Source organism: Dothidotthia symphoricarpi (assembly GCF_010015815.1).
Source record: "Dothidotthia symphoricarpi CBS 119687 unplaced genomic scaffold P153scaffold_5, whole genome shotgun sequence".
Classification (NCBI taxonomy): domain Eukaryota; kingdom Fungi; phylum Ascomycota; class Dothideomycetes; order Pleosporales; family Dothidotthiaceae; genus Dothidotthia; species Dothidotthia symphoricarpi.
This window is the reverse complement of record NW_022985012.1, coordinates 298,033-321,083: the sequence shown is the minus strand read 5'-3', so window position 1 is coordinate 321,083 and position 23,051 is coordinate 298,033. Positions and strand designations below refer to the sequence as shown.

The 23,051-nt window shown below is 52.8% G+C and overlaps 11 protein-coding genes across 11 annotated transcripts; 3 read left to right on the top strand and 8 right to left on the bottom strand.

The window, feature by feature from the left end:
- Positions 1-299: 299 nt before the first annotated feature.
- Positions 300-2,404, bottom strand: P153DRAFT_364420 (palmitoyltransferase erf2). Its single transcript, XM_033667601.1, has 3 exons — positions 1,408-2,404; positions 1,240-1,348; positions 300-1,190 (listed from the first exon to the last, which is right to left on the bottom strand). Exons 1-3 carry the CDS (start codon positions 2,310-2,312, stop codon positions 390-392), a joined length of 1,815 nt encoding a protein of 604 aa, XP_033526343.1. The 5' UTR covers positions 2,313-2,404; the 3' UTR covers positions 300-389.
- A 228-nt stretch (positions 2,405-2,632) lies between these two features.
- Positions 2,633-3,487, top strand: P153DRAFT_421020 (uncharacterized protein; the record flags this gene model as incomplete). Its single annotated transcript, XM_033672278.1, has 4 exons — positions 2,633-2,788; positions 2,849-2,900; positions 2,986-3,164; positions 3,220-3,487. The coding sequence occupies 4 exons, from the start codon at positions 2,633-2,635 to the stop codon at positions 3,262-3,264; spliced, it is 432 nt and encodes a 143-aa protein (XP_033526342.1). The 3' UTR covers positions 3,265-3,487.
- A 47-nt stretch (positions 3,488-3,534) lies between these two features.
- On the bottom strand, positions 3,535-5,235 carry P153DRAFT_364419 (histidyl-tRNA synthetase). The gene is made up of 3 exons (XM_033667600.1): positions 5,030-5,235; positions 4,441-4,979; positions 3,535-4,391 (listed from the first exon to the last, which is right to left on the bottom strand). Exons 1-3 carry the CDS (start codon positions 5,088-5,090, stop codon positions 3,579-3,581), a joined length of 1,413 nt encoding a protein of 470 aa, XP_033526341.1. The 5' UTR covers positions 5,091-5,235; the 3' UTR covers positions 3,535-3,578.
- Positions 5,236-5,353: 118 nt separating this feature from the next.
- P153DRAFT_364417 (uncharacterized protein) lies at positions 5,354-6,980 on the bottom strand. The gene is made up of 2 exons (XM_033667599.1): positions 6,561-6,980; positions 5,354-6,482 (listed from the first exon to the last, which is right to left on the bottom strand). Exons 1-2 carry the CDS (start codon positions 6,965-6,967, stop codon positions 5,456-5,458), a joined length of 1,434 nt encoding a protein of 477 aa, XP_033526340.1. The 5' UTR covers positions 6,968-6,980; the 3' UTR covers positions 5,354-5,455.
- Positions 6,981-7,205: 225 nt separating this feature from the next.
- P153DRAFT_421017 (Choline/ethanolaminephosphotransferase) lies at positions 7,206-8,774 on the bottom strand (the record flags this gene model as incomplete). The annotated part of the gene is made up of 5 exons (XM_033672277.1): positions 8,556-8,774; positions 8,494-8,503; positions 8,091-8,391; positions 7,761-8,037; positions 7,206-7,710 (listed from the first exon to the last, which is right to left on the bottom strand). The coding sequence occupies exons 1-5, from the start codon at positions 8,693-8,695 to the stop codon at positions 7,206-7,208; spliced, it is 1,233 nt and encodes a 410-aa protein (XP_033526339.1). The 5' UTR covers positions 8,696-8,774.
- Positions 8,775-8,928: 154 nt separating this feature from the next.
- On the bottom strand, positions 8,929-10,435 carry P153DRAFT_334306 (NIPSNAP family protein). The gene is made up of 3 exons (XM_033665608.1): positions 10,073-10,435; positions 9,671-9,970; positions 8,929-9,606 (listed from the first exon to the last, which is right to left on the bottom strand). The coding sequence occupies exons 1-3, from the start codon at positions 10,299-10,301 to the stop codon at positions 9,122-9,124; spliced, it is 1,014 nt and encodes a 337-aa protein (XP_033526338.1). The 5' UTR covers positions 10,302-10,435; the 3' UTR covers positions 8,929-9,121.
- A 119-nt stretch (positions 10,436-10,554) lies between these two features.
- P153DRAFT_310379 (uncharacterized protein) lies at positions 10,555-11,398 on the bottom strand. Its single transcript, XM_033664768.1, has one exon. It carries the CDS (start codon positions 11,219-11,221, stop codon positions 10,709-10,711), a length of 513 nt encoding a protein of 170 aa, XP_033526337.1. The 5' UTR covers positions 11,222-11,398; the 3' UTR covers positions 10,555-10,708.
- A 246-nt stretch (positions 11,399-11,644) lies between these two features.
- Positions 11,645-15,426, bottom strand: P153DRAFT_334301 (WD repeat protein-like protein). Its single transcript, XM_033665607.1, has 4 exons — positions 15,352-15,426; positions 14,851-15,296; positions 12,474-14,790; positions 11,645-12,424 (listed from the first exon to the last, which is right to left on the bottom strand). The coding sequence occupies exons 1-4, from the start codon at positions 15,367-15,369 to the stop codon at positions 11,741-11,743; spliced, it is 3,465 nt and encodes a 1,154-aa protein (XP_033526336.1). The 5' UTR covers positions 15,370-15,426; the 3' UTR covers positions 11,645-11,740.
- An 84-nt stretch (positions 15,427-15,510) lies between these two features.
- Positions 15,511-16,341, top strand: P153DRAFT_364413 (DUF757-domain-containing protein). The gene is made up of 4 exons (XM_033667598.1): positions 15,511-15,623; positions 15,678-15,702; positions 15,752-16,073; positions 16,121-16,341. The coding sequence occupies exons 1-4, from the start codon at positions 15,564-15,566 to the stop codon at positions 16,176-16,178; spliced, it is 465 nt and encodes a 154-aa protein (XP_033526335.1). The 5' UTR covers positions 15,511-15,563; the 3' UTR covers positions 16,179-16,341.
- Positions 16,342-16,764: 423 nt separating this feature from the next.
- Positions 16,765-21,290, top strand: P153DRAFT_310369 (multidrug resistance protein-like protein 2; the record flags this gene model as incomplete). The annotated part of the gene is made up of 3 exons (XM_033664767.1): positions 16,765-17,246; positions 17,310-17,973; positions 18,016-21,290. 3 exons carry the CDS (start codon positions 16,768-16,770, stop codon positions 21,274-21,276), a joined length of 4,404 nt encoding a protein of 1,467 aa, XP_033526334.1. The 3' UTR covers positions 21,277-21,290.
- Positions 21,291-21,357: 67 nt separating this feature from the next.
- Positions 21,358-22,922, bottom strand: P153DRAFT_334291 (glycosyltransferase family 50 protein). The gene is made up of 4 exons (XM_033665606.1): positions 22,112-22,922; positions 21,772-22,057; positions 21,616-21,723; positions 21,358-21,565 (listed from the first exon to the last, which is right to left on the bottom strand). Exons 1-4 carry the CDS (start codon positions 22,834-22,836, stop codon positions 21,383-21,385), a joined length of 1,302 nt encoding a protein of 433 aa, XP_033526333.1. The 5' UTR covers positions 22,837-22,922; the 3' UTR covers positions 21,358-21,382.
- Between the last annotated feature and the right edge of the window lie 129 nt (positions 22,923-23,051).

Here is a 23,051-nt window from a genome sequence, read left to right as displayed (position 1 = left end):
ACACTGCCAATCTCCACGCGTGACAATTGGCCGGCCGCTCCCAACTTGTATCGACGCGTCCGTCGAGCCTCCACGAATCAGGACACACGCGTTGGCGGGCGACAGAAAGCTGCACAGAGCAGGCGACAGCAAGATCGAGGTGCGTGGGAAGCCGGAGAGGAGCGATGGAGGTAAACACATTCATTGAAGCTAGCTAGTCAGCCAATCATCCCGTTCCTGATCCGCGCAGTATCACCCCTCGCGTCCCGTTTCCTTTCCAGGCGAACACGCAATCGTCACAGGATGAGCGTTATGCTTGCGCTGGGCAGTGTCTAATTCTTTCTATCTAAACATGCCGAGGTATCGTGAAGGGGGTGTGCAAGTGGAAAACGGCTCCGTATTAAATCTATCTACGCTGCGTCCACACCACCTGTGTCGCGACGCGCCCTGCCTACTGGGCCTTGAAATCCCTCAGCGTTGCTGACATCCTGCATCTCCAAGCCCCCGCCCTGCTGCTCAGCCACGAGGGGTGCCGTGCGCTTGCCCTTCCGCGGACCAAATCTCTGGTCACCCTCTTCATACTTCTGTTTGAGATGCAGATATGTGGGCGGGCGCGGGCGTTGTAACACAGCAATCCAGTTCTTGAGGACCGACCCTTGCGTGAAGGGCCTGTGTCTGTCCTTTTTCAAGAACTTGTGCGAGTTGAGGTATTCGCGTGTCGTCTCACCACGCCCTACCAGGAATAAGTGGTACATGCCGAGACTAAAGGGATATGTCCAACCGAGAAGCCCAAATACGCACATGGCGAACGGGACACGCCACTTGTTGATGGCTTGACCAAAAGACGCACCGTTGCGCGCCCGCCAGATTAGAATGTGTGCAAGACTAGCGCCCATGAGAAACAAGCTGAGCAATGTGGTGGCACAAACGAAAACGAAAAAGTAGCGGTAGTTGCGCCGTCCAACGCAGTTGTTGAGCCAGACACAGTGGTGGTCTTGGGTCTCGATGCAGTTGTCACAGACGCGGCAGTGATGGGCGCGTGGGGGGCGCCATATGTTGCAGCTCTTGCAGTACTTTGTCGGTACTTCCATCGCAGCATTAGTGCCGGTTGCCGACACAACCATGGTCCACTCCGTAGTGGGAGGGCCGATATCCAGCGGGTCTTGATTAGGATTAGATTGAGAGAAAGGGTGCAGGTTGCGGGGCAGAATCTGCGCACGTTAGCAGTGAGCAGAGTTTATGACGATGGACGATGCTTACGCCCGGATCCGACGCAGACGCGTGGAGAAACGACGAGAGAGAAATTAGAAACAAGTAGGCAAAGAGAATGGGTATCGATGGAGAAACATGAAGCCACAGCCAGGGCGCACTGGACACGGTCGTTAGCCTAGACACGCAAAACAAATTCGAAGGGGGGGGAGCACGGACGAGAAAGCGAAGAAGAGAGCCGCAGGCAGGACCATAAGCATGGCCGTCGCAGCGTTGACAGGGCGGTCGCGCGTGTTCTGCAGACGGCCGCCCCAGCAGAAGGCAGTGTTGCCGGAGAAGTATTGGTAGTTGCGGCCCAGCTCCTTCTTGACGGCCTCCTGCGTGAGCTCCCTGCGAGCGAGCCGGGGCGAAGATGCGGCTGAGGTGAGCTTCTCGTGGCCCTGTTGCGGGCGCATCTGCGTGGCGCGCCCATCGCGGCTGGAGAGCATGAAGCTGGAACGAAAGGAGCCCGGCGACTTGCTGGGCGGAGGCAGCTTGGCGGCGTCGTGGGCGGGTGCGCCGGCGAGGTTGAGGTGTTGGGGGCGCGGGCGGTGCAGGGGCGTGGTGCTCTCGCCACGGCTGCGCACCGTCTCTGCGCCCGTGGGCGTCGTGTTCGCCGTGGTGCGGTCGGGCAGGTCGCGGTCCGTCACGTCGGTGCCGCGCGAGGGGGGCGGGTGGTCGAGCTCGAGGTGCAGGCTGAGGGCGGGCGCGCCGCGGATCGTCTGCATAGAGCCGGTGCTCTGGCGGTGCGTGTTGGTGGGGGCGGCGCCGTCGTGGGCGTAGAGGGCGTTGTGGCCGAGCAGCGACGTCGGGCGCTGGTTGCGCTGCTGCTGCAGGCGCTGCGAGCTCATGGGCCGGAAGAAGCCGTGGGCGGCCAACGGGACGTGTGTCCTGCTCGCGGCCGTCGTCGGACGGCTGCCGGCGCCGCTGAGCCCGCTGTGGATGCCGCGGCGCAGCGACGTCGTCTGCGACCACCGCGTCTGGCTCTGGCCGCCCGAGGTGGCCGTCGCGATGGACGATGGGCGGGAAGGCGGCAGGCCAGGCTCGCCCGCCGGTCCCGTAACACCCAGCACAGGCGTCGTCATGGCCGGAGTGTGGTGCGTATCGTCGCAGCTGTCTGCATGGCAGGGGACGGCCGGGGTGCAAAGGAGCGTGAGGCCGGGCGATGGCGACGGCGATGGAACTGGCAGTGAGGTCTCTTCGCGGCGGCCGAAAGGGGCGTGCTCGATGTTCGCTGCGTCCTGCACGGAACGTCGTAATGCTGACATAACCGCTGACAAAGTCAGCTTCTAGCTCCTGGGCATCCTCGCAAGGCCTTGGCATCATCGAACCACTCTTGTCCAACGTCCCGCACGCCCTCTACGTCTACGCACCACCTCGGCCGACACACACCACCCGCGACACCATGTCCTCGATCGTAGCCCGTTCCGCCTTCCGCGCCGCCCCGCGCCTGCGCGTCTCCGCCGTCCCCCGCCGCTGGGCCAGTCAAGCCGGCCATGAAGAGAGGGCCGCCGGCAAGGAGGCGCTCAAGGCCGGAGCGAAGCGCGACCCTGAACTCTACGTACGCAGCCGGCACGCACACGATGCGCACAATGGTGCACGGAGCTAATTGGGCGCACAGGTGCTGTTTGCCATCATGAGCGGCGTCTTTGGCCTTGCGGGGTGGCATTTCTGTAAGCCCTCCTCCAGACGGCTGGGTTGAGCTGCGGGCTTGATCCAGCTACTCGCCAATTCCAGCATGTTACTCACCTCTTGCAGCCCGTTCGCCCACCAGCGCTTCCTCCGAGCGAACCGTGGCCAAGGCTGATGACAGTGAGCCCTGGAAGCAGGGTGGCTCCAGCCCGTACCAGTACCACCCTGGCGGTGACACCAGCATTAAGAAGGACGCTCCTTCCGCATTGAACGTCGTCATCATCCCCAACGTGACGCTCCCCAAGGTATGACGTGCTGGGACTTGGTCGTGCCGAACACCGACATGCTAACTCGGCTCAGGAGCTTCACGAGGCCTACAACAAGTGGGGTAAGGATGGATACTGAGTTTCCCGTGGCTGGCCAAAACCCAACCCCCTCATGCTCGTCCAAACACATTATATCACACATCACTGAACTCCCCGTTTCAACTTCTCTTTCTTTGGTAGATACATCAAGCTGCGACAATGGAAGATGCTGTCAATCGCTGCAAATTCGACATTAAATGCAATTCATATCAAAACCTCTTCACAACCATGGATACTCTTCACACTATGAACTTGTCGACCGTAAGCCAGATGCAAATCATTGCAAGGTCATCATCCATGGGTATCTCTATTTTTTGTCCATCCATACGTCATATGACCAGAGCAGCTTGACCATCAAACGGCCTCTGGCAGCCTCTTTTTAATCTCCTCCACCATGCTGCTCCTATCCACCAACACGCCGTCCTTCTCAGGATCGTTCTCATCCTTGATACCCAAGACCTTAATTTTCACCTTCCCGTCCTTGAGCTCTTCCTCGCCAAGGATAACAGCAAGCGGAACACCCGCCGACTCCGCCTGCTTGAACTGCTGAGGAAGCTTAGGCTTCAACTTGTACGAGAACTCCGCCTTGATGCCAGCAGCCCACAGCTCCTGAGCAACCTGCATGCGCTCCGTCAGCATACCCGTGAAGCCCTTGCCGCCAAACGCCATGACAAACGCATCGACGTCTTTTGCGCGCTCGGTCGATTGCCCGTTGGCCTTCATGATGCTGATGATTCGGTCGATTCCAAACGAAATGCCAACGCACGGAATCGGCTTGCCGCTGAACATGCCCACTAGCTTGTCGTAGCGACCTCCGGCTGCCACGCTTCCCACGCCGATTTCTTGCTGCTTGCCCTGCACGCGAGGGGCAGAGCCTTCTGTGACAATTTCGTAGATGACGCCTGTGTAGTAGTCCAACCCTCTGGCCAGCGAGAGATCGAACGATATGTGTTTTCTGGCGCCAAAAGCGTCGAGGTAGGCAAACAGTAGTTCCATGTCCTTGACGCCCTCAATGACATCTTCCGACTTTGAAAGCGCTTCGTCCGATTTGAGGAATTCGATGATATCGTCGCCGCCCCTGCGCTGTACCCAACCGCCAATCTTGTCTGCGATATCTGCCGCTAACCCCTTGGTTTCCATCTCTGTCTTCACCTCGGCCCAAGGCAACTATAATGTGTTAGTAGATACCAGACGAGCCAGAGGGAGAGGGTAGTACTTTGTCTAGCTTGTCCACAGCGGAGCTGATTGGCCGTATGAGGTCTTCTGGCACGCCGGCAGCCTTGAAAATTCCATCCAGAATTTTGCGGTGGTTGATCTTGATCGTATATGACTCCCAGCCAAGCGTATCGAAGACGTCAGTCGCAATCTTCAGGACTTCAGCGTCGGGAATCATAGCGTCGTAGGAGCCTGCAATGTCAAAATCACACTGGTAGAACTCGCGCATGCGGCCCTTTGTCATGGCAGGCTGATCCCGGCGGTACACTTTGGCGATCTGGTAGCGTTTGAAGCTCTGCACGCTGGGGTTCATGGCGAGCCAACGCGCCAGCGGGACAGTCAAATCGTAGCGCAGCGAGCATAGCTCTCCACCCTGGTCTTGCAGGTCGTAGATCAACTTCGAGTCTTCTCCATATTTGCCGCTCAAGATGTCCCGGAGTTCGAAGACGGGCGTGTCGAGCGTCGTGGCGCCGTGGCGTTTGAAGACTGCAGTCGCCTTCTCGAAGAGACGATCGCGGAGGGCCGCATCCTCGCCGGTCCCTGGGAACGTCAGCGGGCGGCGTGGGAGTGGAGGAGAAACAGAGGCGCACAGTCGCGTGTGCCCTTAGGCACCTTCAGGTTGAAGTTCTTGGACTTGTCTTCCTTGCCCATATCGTCATCAATGTCGTGTGTCGTAGAGGGTGTACAGAGCAGCCGACGGGCAGAAGAGAGACGGGTCAATTTCCCGGGTGTGAATGTTTGCTGAACGACGTGGTGGAGGAGCGCGGGGCGGGCGAAGTGGGGTGAAAAGAGCCGCATGAGAGCAAAGTGACTCAAGCGCTGGGACAAGCGCGTCACTTTGATCTGTCGCGCTAGTTCGTGGACCCACTGCATGTGAATCACAAACCCCAAAAGCCTCAGTAACTGTCATATGGTGGGAGATTATTGTATTATCTGTATATCAAAGCCGATCCTCAGCTAAACCTACCTGACCATAGATGAAGCACAATTGTGTCATCTGGGTATCAAGATTATATTCACAACCAAACCTCCCTGAAGCTCAGCAAATCCCTTTGTCCATAGCACTCTGCTACTACGGTCAAGATCATATCAATAGTGACCCTCGTGTTCGAATCTACCACAGGCAGGTTAGAGTCAGAAGGCACTTTTCTGTCCTCTGATGATGGTAGCCCGGTTTGCACTAGACGGTCGCCGAGCTGCGCAAGTAAACGCGCTCGGGCTTTTTCGAGGTCATTGGCTTCCACGTTCGTGTCGACGTGAGTCCCGTCTTCGGATACTGGCATCTCCACTTCGGAGCCATTGGCGTCTGTCGTGGGGTGCTCGTCCTCCTTCTCTTGCACATCTTGCTCGTTGTCCTCAGGAACCTCTGTCGACTCATCAACATCTACCTCCTTACCCTTTTCAGCTACAGCTTCGTTCTGGCGATCCTTGAAACGCTGCCCACTATGTAGCTTGCGACTTAGCCGCCCTGCTTTCTGGCCCAGTTCCCTTATTCTGCTTATTTTCCAATGGTCCAGGGTACCAACATCTCCCGCCAGTGCTAGCAAAGTCCAGATCCAACAGCTCTTCTGACCAGAGATGGTGTCGAATCGATCCAGAGCATGGGTACAGTACTCAAGTCCTCGATACAAAGTCCTGTCATCCATCTGGAACACTTGGGCAAGGGTCGGGTATTCACGATCCAGGGTATATAGCCACCAGTGTCTGCTCTGCGGCGGTTGTGCGTCCGATCGTTCGAAGCCTGCCTCTTTTCTCTGAGCCGGGTCTTGCGAGTGGGCCTCGTTGTATGTATTGCGGAGCGCGCGGAATCGTCCGAGTAGCTGTTTGTAACACTCTTCTTGCGCATCGAGCTCGTGATAATCACTGTCATACTCGCTGTCGTCGGATGCTACAAATTCTCTGTCAACCGCGATCCAAGTACCGTCCCTGTATAGTGCTTGTTGTCCGCCGAACGCGTCGAGGCTAGTCCGTCGGTCGGAGTTGTCGTGCGTGGAATCAACGGCTGATGCTACAAGCAGATCCGGAATCGTGGACGCTTCTGATCTACCTCACAAAAATAAGCTACATTGTCCGTTGGTCAACGCGAGTGATGGCAGCAGACAACTCCACAGGGGCACATACCTCACGCTGCGAAGATAGGCTAGCGCTTCGCTCATAGACTCGTCTGACAGCTGCTCATCGTCATCCAGTCCTGGCAACGTCGTCCGCATGCCGCAGTCCCTGGTCGGTCCAAATCCGCGTGATCGTTCGTTGCCGTCGACTAGACCCCGCACAGCGTTCGGCTGAGGGGCACTGTTGTTCACTCGTGTGCGCTTGCTTCCATGTACCTGGCCCAGGTCGTGCACGTTAGAGCTGGCTGTCTGGTTGCGCTTTCGCTTGCCGGCATGCGTCGCAGGAAGCGTTGCAGTGATCAGACCCTCCACAGGCGGTGGACGCGACATGGAAGCCAGGAAGTCGCCGGGTCGCTGCAACTTATTGTAGCTTCCGCCATCTTTTGTAACGGCGAGATTGACGCCGTGTCCCGCCATATTGTGGTAGTAGAGGGCAGGTAAGATGGCAACAGCTTGAGGTGCACAGAAGGAGAGGGAGAGCGGAGCCGCACGGAGGTCCGCACTAGCTTAGTTTTAGCTCGAGCGAGACAACTCCAAACCGACTGAAGAGCTATTATTTTGGGGTGAAAATGTTCGCTGAACTATATAAACAACTACTGCTTGCTTCTAGTGTGCTAGATACTCCGAAATCACTTATCTATCCGCCAACCCCTACTCATTGACCTTTCTTCTCTGTCTCTGCGTCCTCCTTGTGTGGGTACTTGATGGTGAGGCACCAGATGTCCAGGTAATCACAGATGGTCCAGATGACATCCACGATAAAGCTTCCGTGAACACCGACGGCCAAACCCAAGCACATGAAGACGAAAGCAACCTGGTAGACGTCGTTGCCCAGAGCGCTTGGCCAGCCAACACCAATATGCTCTTGCAACCACGGACCGAGTGAGTCGATAACACCGTAGATCAGTGGGTAGATGAGCACGTTGCCTCGTGGGAAGCGAGATTTTGTAAGATGCGAGATAATCATGCGGCCCACCGAGTACGCGTTGATGAGGCCAGCGTAAAAGATAAACGGTACCAAATGGTGGTGCAAGATGAGAGGTTGCAGGTACAAGTACGCAGGAATCAACACCCATGCGGCAGCAAAGGTAAGAAGACCAAGGAGCGCCTCCCGCGATTTCTGGCCGCGGGCACGACGCGCCTTCATAACGTTCAACGCGCTGTGATTTCGTTAGTTTAGAACTCAATATGCTTTTCGAACAGAACTTACCTGGAGATGGTGTTGAAAACCAACATGATACCTCCGTACACCATGTACCATTCGTTCCATGCCAGGTTGTACACAATATCCGGGATGAAATCGTAGTTCTTGACACCGAGGCTGCTGAGCATGGCACGCTCCCAGAAACTACCGCCACCAAGAACGGCAGTCATAGCGTACACAATGCAGAGTGTCACAATACCCTCCACGGGTCCAGATACCACACCGAGCGTCAGGGTGTGTGTGTGATACTCGTCCCAGGTCTGCACGTAGAACGTCAGGAGCGCTGTCTTTCAGTTAGCTTTCAATTCCGCGTGTGTCGTGCATTTCATCACTCACAAGCAAAAAGCATGAGAACCGTTTTCCATCCCTGGCCTGCATTCAGTGTGGCAGCGAACAGCACGACTTCCAGTGTTGTGTTGATCGCATCCACTCCATGGTCGAACAGCTCGCCCAGAGGCCCGCTCTGATGTGTTCTCCGAGCCTGGCTCCCATCAACGGCGTCGAAAGTCTGGTATAGAAAGAGTCCAATGGCCCAACTGGCATACACCCAGGGTGGGCAATCTTGGTCGAGCGTCGGTGTGTACCATAGCATGGTAAGGAAGTTGATGATGACGAACCCAAATCCAGAGAGCGTTATCTGGAGCGGAAATCAGTATCAGTGTTCCAAATACACGTGCAAGAGTGTCCAGTATGCAGCTTGGTGTGTTCGCGACTCGGGTGGGGGTCTATGAAAACTCACAAGATTGGGGCTGTGTGTATTAGCATAACGTGCAAAAACGACCATAGAACTGCTAGACTTACGCCATCCACATAGGAAAGCAATGGATCACCACATGAGTGTAGAACGGTTTGAGGACATATCGGGAGAGCAAACTGTGATCAACCGCCTGATACTTGTACTCCTTGAGCTTGGGTAGCTTGTCTTGTCGAACGTACACCATGGCTGTAGGCTTTTTCACTGAACCAGAGTCAGTGCCTTTGGTGTTTTGGCGTGTTGTGTCTGGAATCAGAAAACAAAACGACAGGTTTGTTGGCAGGAATGTGAATCTAGCTTGTGATCGCAATGACGTACAAGCCACGTGCGGGGCTCATTTGCCAATCGGCCTTCTCAGCCACACCTGTAGCAAGCGATGGAGGAAATCAGGGAACTGCAATTGCTTCACTCAGGAACGCGATCGTAAAACGCAAAACCAACAGGTTACGTTCTTAATTGTTTATGGCTTATGTTTGGTAGCGTGAACTTCGTCCATCATGTACTAGAGAAACTTTAACTACCTCTTGCTCAATCACACATGCCCATGTCGCATGGTTTCGGTATCGTTTCCAAACGGTGGTGTAATGTGTATCCCATTCTTAGCGCCAGAAACTCACGAAACGGGGCTCCACGAGCAAGGAATCATAATGTTGCTCTTCATGGTCTGGATGAGCGGTACCGTTTTGTGCACCGTTTCGCCCCAGCCTTCGACGCTCCAGCTCTGTTCGCGGCGAATCTTGCGCTCTTCCAGGTTGGCAAACTGCCAAAGATGGTGCACCGTGTTCAAGTCGCCAATCTGGACGAACCACGCGCCGACACCTTCCATGACCTCCCTACGCGCTTTCAGGCCGCGTCTCCAGTGCGTCTCCCACTCGAGCAGGTTACCGGGGTGTAGCGTGTAGGAGCGTAGTTCAAACAGCCCACCCAATTGGCGCGGGGCGGTTGTTGGCCAAAAGGAGAACTCTTGCATCAGTGATGTCTTCTTAGATTCAATCAGGTCCTTGAGCTTGGCATTGAACGCAGGGAAGTCGGCGTGGCTCTGGATGTTGTGCAGAGATTGGTGATAACCCTCGTATCGCTGATACTCCCAAATATGAACTGTTTTGCGAAATTCCATCAGCATGACAAGAGCATAGAGGCTTGGGCATGAAATCTATCTTACCAAACGTGTTGCAGTCGCCCACTTCGGTCCTCCAGCTTCCCACAAGATGTACCTTATTCTCAGGAATGGCTGCCATCTTCGGATACCAGTTCCCCACAAGCTCTACATACTCGTCGACCTTGTCGGGCTTGACTTCATGGAAGACGATAGAGTGAACATACTTGCCACGAGCTAGCACTTGAGAGAAGCTACGCTCTATGTCCATATCGAGCTCACGGCCCTCGGGTGTGCCATAGATGAGCGACGACAGTGCTCCACCCTTCTTCTTGGTGTTTTCTTGCTCACGAGCACGCGCTTCTTCTGTGATAGCAACGTTAGCGATTGTAGATCAATGCCAAAACTACAGCGCCTACGCCAGCTGGTATAGCTGGCGGGAGTAAATGCCACTGGAGGGGGACGTACTTTCTTGCTGTTCCTTTTGCTTCTGTGCAGCCACTAAGCTATCGCGGAAGGCCTGTTGTTTCTTGTGGAAGCTCGCAGCACTGTCGGGTGTGATATCTGCAAGCGTAGGAGCGCGGGGTGAGCTTTGCATAGCAGCGCCAGCTGCGAAGGCTCGTGAGCGGGCAGCTGATGTCGCATGCGGAACGGCGAGTGCACTGCGAACACCGGCATAAGTCTGGCGTGTGAACATAATGGCGGCAGTGGAGGAGATGGGATTTGGGAGTGCGCTTGACGTTGTAGAGGTCGAGCGAAAGCAGATGCGCGTCTGCAGTCGGGAGTGGTACAGACGAGGATGCTGAGAGACGATGCTTGGGTGTGGAGCTTCCCCTCATGCAGCTCTCCCTGTTGATCTGTTGATGCAGCTAGCGCATCCGCCTAATGGTGAGCAAAGCTGGGGAAGACGGGAAGTACACCCCACGTCACACTATGGGCACTCGCGCATCGTCTAGGTAGCACTGAGGAACATACATCGTAAACAAGTAGAGAATACTCGATTCTCACAATTCAAGAATCACACTGGCGACAATGCCAAATAAAATTACAGCCCACCTAGTTTACGCACTGTTGTTACACCTCTACTAATACACATGCGCCCCTTCATTGCCGTTTTTCTGAGCTTTCGCTCTCGTCTTCCGCTGGTAATATCTTCGTTTCCCCCGATGCCAGGATCAATTGTGAAAATGATGTTGGTATATCATCCTCTGATTGGTATATGCTATCGTAGTTCAGGCGGCGTCTCAGAACCGCCTGCGCCTCTTTCAGGCTTGCGATATCCAATGTCCACATAGCGCCGCCCAGTGCCATGATGCCAATGCTAGCGCAGTGCATAGTGGCCAAATTCAGTGCTAGGAGAGCATCGTGGAAGGGACTGAAGTACTCGTGGGGATTGGTGTTGGGTTCGTAGAACTTGGGCTGGACTCGCAGATTCCGTCGCCAAATAGCCCGTCGCGTTATTGCGGTCGACGCAAGAAGGCACGTAGCTCCCACGAAGTATACGGACAACTGTCGTAACGACCGTGACGATGTGACGGGCGTGCCCTCGTATGCAGTTGGGGGTGGTGGTGGGGAAGAGGCATTATTGGCTGATGCTGCCGGTGGTCTACTCATCATTTGAGCAATTGCAAGCTCTTGGACAGCTTCCACAACCCTGTACAGCGATGATGAGCGTAACGTGAAGCGCAACGTTTGACAACCGCAGTATTAGCTTCTCATGCTATGAAAAGAGCAGGGTTGGTATAGCAGTCGTCGTGTGTCGTACGAGTAGACCTGAGCAGTGTTAGGTTGCAAGGCGACTGTAGGGCAATAGCCTCTAGAAAAATTGTGGTACGAAAACTGTATACGGCGAAAAGTCGGCCCGTGCATCTTTTAAGATCAAACGACTTTCTACTCCAGTACGCGAACATCGTGTGTTTGAGAGAATTTGAGGTAAATCATTGTAGACATCGCGAACTAAGATGCAATTGTGCGTATCAGACTACATATTAGATGGAACCCACGATCACACCAAGATCTGTCTTTATTCGGGACTTGTCTGGTCTGTCGAACATGCAAAAGTGATCGACCACTCCTGCAGAGCGTTCATTGGAATATATATGTTTCAACATGGTCTACACGTCGCTTCTGTGTCCACTACATATCCCATTCCACGCGTATGACTTCCATCCCAACACCACAAATCAGCACCCTTGCGTCCAAGCTACCGGCACCCGTAGGTAAAACGGCCATACTGGACACATCGGCAACATTGGTCTTGACCTTCATGAGACGCTTGATAGATAGTTGGTCTTCGGTACCATACGAACGGTCTGTCTCTACGGGGCGTTGGCACACTTCCCACACTCGGACCCACTCATCGTTTCCTGATGTTAGGACAAAGACTCGAGACTCATGGCCGAGAATAGCGCATGCGGTGACTGCAGAAGCGTGAGCGCGGCAAACAAGTACTGGTGGAGATGTATAGGATATGTCCGGCGAGGACGGGTCAGATTGCACGCGCAGGAAAGCTAGGCCGCCGTCGTCGCCGCCAGACACGACAAGTATACTACCGTCATTTAGTGTATGTGAGATCATGGTTTTCGAGGAACTTTGATGAATTCTTGCAGAAGACGGCCAGCTTGGAGTGAGAACTGGAGTGACTGCGGAAGATCGGTTTGCTTCGAGTGATAATGGCCATACAGCGACGTGTCCATCAGTTCCAGCGGTCAGTATACTGCGAGGCGAAAGAAACATGCTCTGTGTGAGGCAGGATGTAAAGTATATTCCCTGAGCAATCGACTGCCACTTAGTTGCAGAAGTGGGATCGTAATGGTACACCTAGGATCTGTCAGTGATAAGGTCGATTCCAAAGCTGGAGCCATTGTACCTTGATATTGGAATCCGAGAACACCATCGCAACATCATATCCGGCATTGCGCCTCGTCACATCGAAAGACATAATCCTCAGGTCCGAATGCTCACTTTCCGGAGCATACACAAATTCGCAGACAACGCCTATGTCCATAAACGATGGTAACTTGCGGAATCTCCAAATGTAAAATTCTTCGCGCCCGCCGCCGCTGAAGAGATACTCGCCGTCTTCTGACCATTGCAGATGTTGAATGCCAGTAGTATGCCTTCGTAGTGTTCTTCGGCAGATGAGATCTCCACCAATGTACTGGAAGATTTTGATGTCCGTATCTTCAGCGCCAGTGGCGATAAGATGACACAAAGCCTCTCCACTACCCTTCGGTGACGATACTGCAACCGCCTTGATCTCGCGTCCATGTCCGCCAGATCGAATAACATCGTGGGTAGGTCTCGTCTGACTACATATATGCATGCTCGATGCTCTTGTCCAAACGAGAGTTCCTCCAAGCTCTGCTGACAAGCTTGGCTGGAAAGCCCAGCTTCTGTGCGCACCTCCAGTCTCAATACTCATGATCTCCTCTTCGGCTGTGACGTCGTAGAGCACCCATTGCTTGCTCGAGAATCCATGCACTAGAAGATGGTCTTGATGGAAGTATAGACCCTCAATCTTGGGTCCAATGGGAAGCGCGAGATTGTGCACTAGGTTGATGGATTGTAAGGTAAAGTCAAAAGAACTCACGGCGAGGGATCCGTCCCTCCCTACTGAGAACAGATGACCCTGTGAAGAGTTCCTGACTGATCCAACCCAAGTCAAAGCAGTCACCGTATCATTGCCATGGAGTTTTTCAATGACCTTGAACGGCGAGGCGATAGAACTAGCTTCAGGTGGGTCTTCGGGAATGGCATACACTGCCACTGATCCACGGCGGAAACCAAGGCAAACATACGTACCTCCAGCGGCCTCGATATGTGACATACTGGCAGTTGTTGAGTCATTTACTAACCCAGTCATAGGTATAGTCACAATGCGGAGAATCTCAGGTCCGTGAGTGGGAATAAGGTCCATGTACAGGAGTTGCGATTCCTTCGGCCCGGCCAGAGTGATGAGCAGGGCTACTCTACGGTATGATGAGCATGAGATGTCTGTAACGAACATTTCTGCAACCTTCCCGTTAGCTGCATGAAGCTTTTTCAGAACAAGATCGTTCTTGGAAAATGAGTAGATGCTGCCTCGAGAGCCAGCGACAAACGTTATGCCAAGCGAAGTTGCGCTTGAACATACCGAGTGCTCGGATAGGTCTTCAAGCTGATCAATGAAAGTCGAATTAGTAATAAGCCTTTGTTCACGAAGAGGCGGATCAGACTCCAGTTTTTCGAGAAAGACCTTTCCGGAGTTGGTTGTAAGTAAGACAGAGTCATCATCGAGGAAGCAATAGCTCCTGAAGATGTCGGCTTTCTTCGAGGATGTATGTGTGTTGAAGTCCGCTTCTTGGCTATGGTTTGGGGCTTGTGACTGTGCCATGGATAGCACATCTAATACAGTATATTGGTTAACACTGATACCCATACCCCCCGGTGTGTTTTGAGACGAACGAACCAGGGGGTGTGACGTGATCTTGCTATCTGCAGCACCGCGAACTACTCGTTGTAGTGCTGAAGACTGCGAGGACATTGTTGCCGCCCAGATGTTCTTACCGCTATGATAAGCGGCACTATCGAGTTCTAAAAGTTTATATGGCCAGACCGATACCTTGCCGTCGTTCGGGACAAGTATCCATGAGCGAGTCGTTGCGTCTTCACCGGCTGATAATAGGCATATCGTTTTGTCAGATGGCGAAGATTCAGGAAAACGAAGCATCCAGACACGGGATGTATGCCCCCACCCAATGGCGAGGCAATTTGAACTGGCAGCGGATTCTGTATCAGCGTGTTCGTTGCTAAGCCCGGTGTGACGCGTCCTTTGCGACTCTGAGCCCTCTTCAGTAAACCCTTCCGTAGTGAGATTGGGGTTCACATCAGAAACATCCCATATCCGAATCGTACGATCATCACTACAGCTTGCGATGATCCGCTTCAGCTTCTGATCGCACCCCGGTTCAAGCTCCTTGGAGATTTGTACACCAAAGATAGAACCTTCGTGACCAAGGAAAATACGATGAATGCAAGACACTGGTTCAGTATCGGCCCCTCTGTTCCATGACCAGTACATGATCTCGCCAAAAGCGGTACCAGCAGCAATGAGAATTTGATCGACAGAATCCCACAGCAAATGAGCGGAGTACAAAATAGACCGGAAACTTGAAGTAAGTTCCAAGATAGTGAGTGACAGAGACCTGCGTTCAAGCGTCAAAGGCCAGTCCTTGGACGCGAATACAAGCAGACTGGCAGCTTACTTGTGAGAGACTTCACCCTCAGTCTGACGTTCTATGGATAATTGCAAGAGTGCATTGTGAGCCGTGATAGCAACACACGTATCTGTTCCACGCTCGGAAAGGTTCTTCAGGTTGGCCGGGCGAGGAGCCATATCAAGAATCCAGTCGGGAGCTCTTGCGACGTCAGACATGTACAAACGAGGAACCATGTGCTCAATGTCGGACGAAGCGAAACTGATCTCAAGAACACGGCAGAGCCGTCCTCCCCAAATGATGAGTCTGATGACATGGTCGGGTTCTTCAGAACACACAGATACGCCATGCACGGCTTGGGCCTTGAAAACACGCTGCGACGAGATGTAACATGAGTTTTTATTATGGTAAAGCCGCACAAAGGGTCCTTCTGCAGCGACGAGGAGCGCGCCACAAGATGCCAACGCCGTCACCGGTACACGCGTACACTCATGCTGATCAACATTAGTTGAGCTCTGTCGGCGCTGAGAGGGAAAAGCTTGTGCTCACATGAAGGATTGTTGACATTGGCAAGAGCTGGCCAGCGCCTGGATGATAAAAAGTTGGTGTTGAGTCAGCCCCGCGTCTGCTGGGAGTGGTGGGGCAATGACGGAGCTCCGAGATTTAAGTCATTCTGTCGAACGCTTTGCGCCCATCTTTTGACACTTACTGTGAATCCTCTCTCCCGATTTATTCACGTATATACTTTCGCCAGCTTCAAGATGTCGCTCGGCCCGCCAGTTGAAGGCCTGACTGCAGAGCAGCAGGAGAATTTCGAGGATGTATGTCGCATGGCGGCACTTAAGCTCTGTGGCATACAGCTGACTTGCTGCTAGATCGAAAAACAGTTCGCCGTCAAGGGTGGGTAATTCCAACGATCACACATGCGGTCGCTAACTACAAACAACAGTTGTGCAGCACATGGAAACGTACTGGAACATCCTCGAGAAAGTACCCGGCTCCAAGCTCCGCCTCACCAAACTCGACGACGAAATCCACGAGCACTTCAAGAAGGAGTTTCCTGAGTTTGACCCGAAAGCCACGATAAATGAGGACGAGATGAAGAGCAAGGAGGGCAAGGAGCGATGGCGCAAGTTCATAGGCGAGTACGAGAAGAAAGTGGAGGACTACAACTTCGGGGCGATGCTCAGAGCGAGCCCAGACATCGAATACAGCGAGACGGGAACTATCTTCGCAGTGCGCATGCAGTTCTACGCCGTCGAAATCGTTCGGTACGTCAGGCTCATGACTGCGGATTTACAGCTCCTAACTACTACAGCAATCGCGAGGGCTTGAACGACTGGATATACGAAAAGGCACAATCTGAAAAGAAATAGCCGTTGGTGTTGTCCTAACGAAGATTCGAGACTGCGGCTGGCTGTGCAGGTGTAAGGATCCTATCTGCGCAATATGCATTTGGTTGCCTACGAAGATCTATACGAGTCGTCTTGTCCATCCCCAAGGTTGCCACGCGGTGGCATCAATCCGAGCGGACAGCAGTTAGTAGACGTTTCCAAGACGCATAGCGCAGTGAAGAAGGTCTGACTACTTTGGCAGACAGATTCGTAGATCCAACAGACCACGTCGGGTAACAGTCATGTCCGATTTTGAATCTTTGAAGAGAACCCTTTCGTGAGAGCAATTCTTGAACGCATTTCGGTGGGTTATGGCGTTGCTAGATGGGGGAACGGACTGTCGGGTCGTTGTCATTGGTGGTTAAGAACAATATCAAGACCTCATAAAGTAACCGAATGTCAACAGATTCTACACTACTAACACCGAACACGGTATGTGCACTAGTCCGAATACGTAAGATCCTTACTTTCACTTGATTATACTATATGCATTGTTTATTTGTCGTTGCGACAGCCGCAGCTTTAACTTCTTCCACTGTTTCCACGGGTTTGACCTAACAGTACGGCCAACATGGCGGCCACACCAGCTTCCAGCGATACCGAACAACATGATAAAACAGTCACTCAGGTCGACGAGGAGCAAAAGTATGTGTTGCAGGTGGGCTGGAAAGTACTCTTCAGTTTCACCACAAAAGAGCACCTGCCGGTTCTCTTTGCTGCAATTTTGAGCGCAACCCTCGCTGCTGCCACGATGCCCGTCTTTTCAGTCGTCTATGGCCTCATCTTCAACGTTTACTCAGACTATGGCGGCGGCAAGTTGGACAACACCCAGTTTCTCGACAATGTTGCGACATATTGCTTGATATTGACGGGCATTGCTTCCCTCAACTGGATCACAAACAGCGTTTACTTCTTCTTTTTCCTCACATTTGGAGAGTTGCAGGCGAAGAGTGCTCGAAAGAAAATCTTCGATGCCCTCATTCGGAAGGACATGGCATGGTACGACACAAGAGAGAGCGGTATCGTGGCATTTCTCCCAGCCGTACAAATGTGAGAAAAACATCTTCTGGATTGAACTGCGCAACTGCAGTATTCTGTCACTGACCATTTCAGGCATATCCGAGACCTCCAATTATCGATGTCCGCACCGATCGGCGAAGGAATACAATGCATTGTACAAAGTTTAGGAGCTCTAGGAGTTGCATTTTATTACTCCTGGAACCTCACTCTTGTCGTCATTTGCACTGTTCCGCTGATATACCTTGTTCAAGCCGTCTTATCGAGTCGACTATCGGTTCGAGCACATGAGCAAGCCGACCAGCTGCAACGAGCCCTGAAACACATCACGAATGCGATACAGAACATTGAAATAGTCAAGTGCTTCAACGGCGAAGGGCATGAGCTACAAAACTTCAGAACAGTTACCAGTCTTTCAGCTCGCCTATACAAGCGCGTGGCCAATCTAAGATCTCTACAGATTGGCATCATGCAATTCTTCACCCTCAGTGTGTTTGTCCAAGGCTTTTGGTACGGGAGCCACCTTGTACACTCGGAAAACAAAGATACTGGACAGATTATCACTACTTTCTGGGCAGCGTTGATGGCTATTCAGGGCATCACGGGTTTTCTACCTCAGTTCATCGTCTTGCAGAAGGGCAAACTTGCAGGCGCCAAACTTCAAATGCTGTTGAAGCAGATTTCGAATAGCGATCAGCAGCAGGAACTACAAGGAGACGTGAAGCCTGCAGAGTGTCCAGGCGATATAGAATTCCGAAAAGTACGTTGCCTCACAGGTCATGTCGTTGACGAGCTAACCAAGCAGGTAACCTTCTCCTACCCTACACGTGCAGACGAGACCGCCATCCGCGACGTCTCCTTAAAATTCCCTGCTGGTGAGACTACTTTTGTTGTTGGAAGAAGCGGGTCTGGAAAGAGTACGCTGGGCCAACTTCTCGTCCGATTTTACCAGCCTTCCTCCGGTCAAGTCCTTCTAGATGGTGTTGCGCTGAATGACCTGGACGTTCAATGGTTACGAGAGCATGTCACGCTGGTCGAACAGCACAGTGTTCTATTCAATGACACCATCCGGCAGAATATCTCACTGGGGAAGCGGAATGGGAGGGTCAGCCTCGATGAAGTCAAAGATGCAGTCAGTTTTGCCATGCTGGATCAGGTTGTTCAGGACCTACCTGACGGCTTAGAAACCCATCTTGGCATGAAAGGTGACTCTCTGAGCGGAGGCCAAAAGCAAAGGATGGCATTGGCTCGTGCCAGGGTTCGTGATGCTCCAGTCCTTGTCTTAGACGAATCGACCAGCGCCCTCGACTACATCACACGAGGTACAATTCTGCAAGCTATACGAGAGTGGAGGCGAGGGAAAACTACCATTGTCATCACGCACGACATCTCACAAATCAGACAGACCGATTTTCTCTACTTACTCGACAAAGCTCAGCTAGTCCAACAAGGATATCGAAAGGACCTCGAGAACAAGCTTGGAGCTTTCCAAGCCTTCCTAGCGTCACACAGAGAGGAGGAAGAAGATGATACTTCCAACGAAGCCTCCTCCGGGGAAGAAGGCGAAACAGATGAACTCGAATCTGTTTATGACGAGTTGTGGGATGTGCGCCCTCCAAGAAACCGTCCACTCTCCGCGGTAATCCTTGGGGAGTCAATATTATCATCCTTCTTTAACCAAGGGCGTGCTTCCTGGGCAGGAAGCGTGGTGGCAGACCCAGTTCGAAGACTTACAAGAGCTGAACGTGGAGAGACGGCGGACGCGATACCACTTGAATCAATTGATCTTACGAGGGCTTCTGGAGCTCCTTCAGATGTCCTCTCGTCAGCCCCCACTGCCTATGAGTCGATGGGTCACACCTCGAAACGGACGTCAATGGCTTCGTATCGTGCTCCTCAGCTTGGAACGCCTTCGAACAAGCGCCGCAGTTCTCTATCAAAAGAGTTTGGCCTTAGGCCAACCTCCACGTACTCATCTCGACCAACTTCACGTCATATCACCTATCCCCGACGACTCTCTATCGCTGATGCCCACTTCTCACGGGTTGAAAACGAAAGTAAACCGTCCAAGAGGCGGGGGTTTCGCTCCAAGATGAGATCCCAACGCCAACGAAAAGGTATTAAGGGGCAGGGTTCTTCATCAGATTCACTTCCTCTCCTGGAGATATTCAAGTCTGTGTGGCCTACACTGAATTGGCGCTCACGTCTAATTCTCTTTGGAGCACTCATAGCTGCATTGGTTCACGCGGCTGCCACACCAATCTTTGCCTGGGTCTTCGCTCAACTTCTGCAAACATTCTACACGCCCGATCAGACCCAGAAGGCGCTCAAATGGGCTCTTTCCATCCTGGGGATTGCGGTTGCTGATGGGATCGCGAGTTACTTGGTCTTCTTCCTCTTCGATATCGTCGCACAGTCATGGACGCATGCACTCAAGATGGAAGCGATGAAGCGCATCCTCATACAACCCCGAGAGTTCTTCGATCGAGAGGAAAATAGCACGTCGCGCCTCGCCGAGACCCTAGACCACTTTGCTGAAGAAGCCCGGAACCTTCCTGGTCGTTTTGCTGGTATCGTCGTCGTGATGGTATTCATGGTCGTCATCTCTGTCGTCTGGAGCATGCTCATCTGCTGGAAGCTTGCACTTGTCGCACTTGGAACCGGGCCTATCCTCTATGCCATTACACAAGGCTACAATATGGTTAGCACCCATTGGGAGGGACTCTCAAACGAAGCGAGCGATAACGTCGGGCAATTGCTCCACGAAACCTTCATCAACATACGGACGGTGCGTTGTCTCGTGCTAGAAGATGTCTTCCGCGAGAAGTACAAAGCGGCAACCATCACCGCAGCTAATGTTGGCATAAAGCGAGCGCTATACTCCGGTTGCATATTTGGGCTCAACTTCGCTGGTGTTCTGTTTGTCACTGTGCTACTGTTTTGGTACGGCGCTTATATTGTCTCCCGAGGCGAATACACAGTCTCGGCCATTACAGAGACATTCTTGACGCTCATGCTAAGCGTAAACTATGTCAACTACATTGGGAACTACATCACGCAAATCAATATCTCGAGAGAGGCTGGATCGCGGCTTCTCCGCCTGGCGAGACTACCCGAAACGTCTCACGAGTCGACTGGAACTATCCGAATCCAGACAGCAGGCGACGTCACACTGAACAACGTTAGCTTCACTTACCCCAGTCGAAAGGAGCATCCAGTTTTACATGGTGTTTCCTTCAGCATACCTCGCGGAAGCTGCACTGCCATTGTTGGCTCGTCCGGGTCCGGCAAATCTACCATTGCGTCCTTACTGCTAAAGCTCTACCAGGCGGATTCAAACATACTCTCCGACTCCAGTGCTGCCAACTTTACAGTATCAGACCACGACATCAAAGCCCTGCACACCAGCACGCTGCGCTCTCGCATGGCCATTGTATCGCAAATACCTACCCTCTTCCCGGGCACAATTGCCGACAACATCATATACGGACTCTCTCCATCGTCACCGCAAGCCTCACCAGAAAGCATCAAGGCTGCCGCAGACTCCGCAGGCATAAGCGAGTTCATAGACAGTCTACCCCAGGGCTACCGAACGCTTGTCGGCGAGGGCGGAACCAGCCTCTCAGGCGGCCAGGCACAACGCGTCGCCATCGCTCGCGCACTTGTCAGGGACCCTGATATCCTCATTCTCGACGAGGCAACGAGCGCGCTGGACGTCGCGTCCGCGAGTGTTGTGCGCGAGACTATCCGGAGACTGGTGCAAGGGGGAGGGACGGAGAGTGTTGGGGTTTCGCCGCGGTCGAGGTCTGGCGGTGTGTGGGACGACAAAGATTGGGAGGCTGGGTTTGGAAGTGGTGGTTCTGGCGCGAAAGCTGGAATGCCGCGCAAGCAGATGACAGTGATTGTTATCACGCATGCGCGCGATATGATGGCGATTGCGGAGCGCATTGTTATGTTGGATAAGGGGCGTGTGGTTGAGACGGGGACGTTTAGCGAGTTGAAGAGGAAGCGGGGTGGAGCTTTTGGGCGGCTGTTGAGGGGGGAGAAGGAGGAACAAGACTGATAACGGTAGGAGGGTTGAGTAATTGTAGTATCATCCTTGGAATATGACAATGTATACTTTTTTCTTTCATTTTTCAACGAACTAGTCTTCTACTTCAACATAATTGTCATAGCTTCTTCTTCAACTTTCCTGTCTCGTTCTTATATGGGTTCACTTTAGTATCGTGTATGATAATCCCCAAGATTCCGGCATTGATGAGAAAGAACAGGATTGCAGATGCCCACAACCCAGGTACGAAGGTGGAATGGCCGTTGAACTCGAGTTGGAAGCCTTGCTGTAGCCAAGCAGCCTATTTTCTATTAGCTCTGTGATACTCTCAAAACAGGGTGCAACACATACCTGGCCAGCGATCCAGCACAGAAGCGCTGTTATGCCGACTACTGGTGACCGCAGGAGGGTTGAATTGGGAAGATAGTATGGAAGAAACATCATGTACCAGAGGAAATACTGCGTCTTGGTTAGCAGTAACTCCTGACGGTGTGAAAGAGTACTTACCTGACTTGTGCAGACCTTGTTGAACGTCACGAATGCAAAGGTCTGCGCTAACATTGTATTCGGGAGGTCTTTTTTGGCCAGTGCTAGTGGGATCATGATAGCGCTGAGAAGTAGTTGGGGAAGGAATGCCAGGCGCTCGAGTTCGAATGATGGTGTAGCGGAATGTAAGTCGGGGTTTGGCGATGAATTGAGATAGAGGAGCGTGTTGTAGGGCGAGAAGTTGTGCCTGTGGTCGATCCGAATCAGGTGGTAGAAATAGCTGTGCTCAAGAAATGGCCATCCGTACCTGGAGCGCATGTCAACAATGCATAAGAAAATATGTAGAAGGTGATATACGTACACGAGGTACATAACGGCGTTCAACGCTATGAAGGTAATGATGCTGTACATGGCCAGTGCTATTCTTTGCGGGTTGCAGAAGTCTAGCACTTGACTCATCAGCGACGTCGAAGACTTCGATCCACCACCCTTCCCTTTCTCCATCTTGCTGTCGTCAAGCCACCACACAATCGACACTGCATAGATAAATGGGTAGATCTTGAAGTGCACCACGAATCCCAGCAGAAACCCTGCGACTGCCATTCTCCTCGCCAATACTGCCCAGAGCAGCGCCGTGACAAAGACACCCAGCAATCCTTCAGAGCTTCCCCTCGTACTGATCGTAGCCACCATCGGATTCAGCAGCCAGATGCTTGCAAACTTCAAGGCTCTCTCCTGGCCCATACCCCTATACGTCCGTAAGATCCGAAACATCATCCAACCAGCCACTACATCGCCGACTGCGAACAAGACTTTACCGAAAGAAAACCAAACTGGGCCTGACCATGTTGTCGGGTAGATAAGCCAGGCGAGTAAAGGGGTATAGCGATATGTATCCCGTGCATATGGTGATTGACCAGAAGAGATGAAGCGTGCAGCGTCGGTGAATACGTAGTAATCAATATCCGTGTACTTCATGGGCGAGTGGGCATCTTGAAAGAGTCCATAGAACAGGAGAGAGACTCGTAAGAGGATGGCCGCAGTAAAGACTAATGTGGGAGATTGAAACAAGGAAAAGGAAGCCATTGAGGAAAGGGATCTGCGAGCTCACGAACTCGGAGCTGAGAAACTGCACTGAACAGAAAAATCGAACACAAACAACGAAAGCCTGAGGACATAAAGATGGGTGAGAAGACGCGAGATGCCAACTTGCTACAACTAAGGTCCAAAACGGCTTAGCGCCCACGTGAGCTCGTGCATCACTGACTGGGCAGCCAATCTCGTTCGTTTGCTGTCTGCAC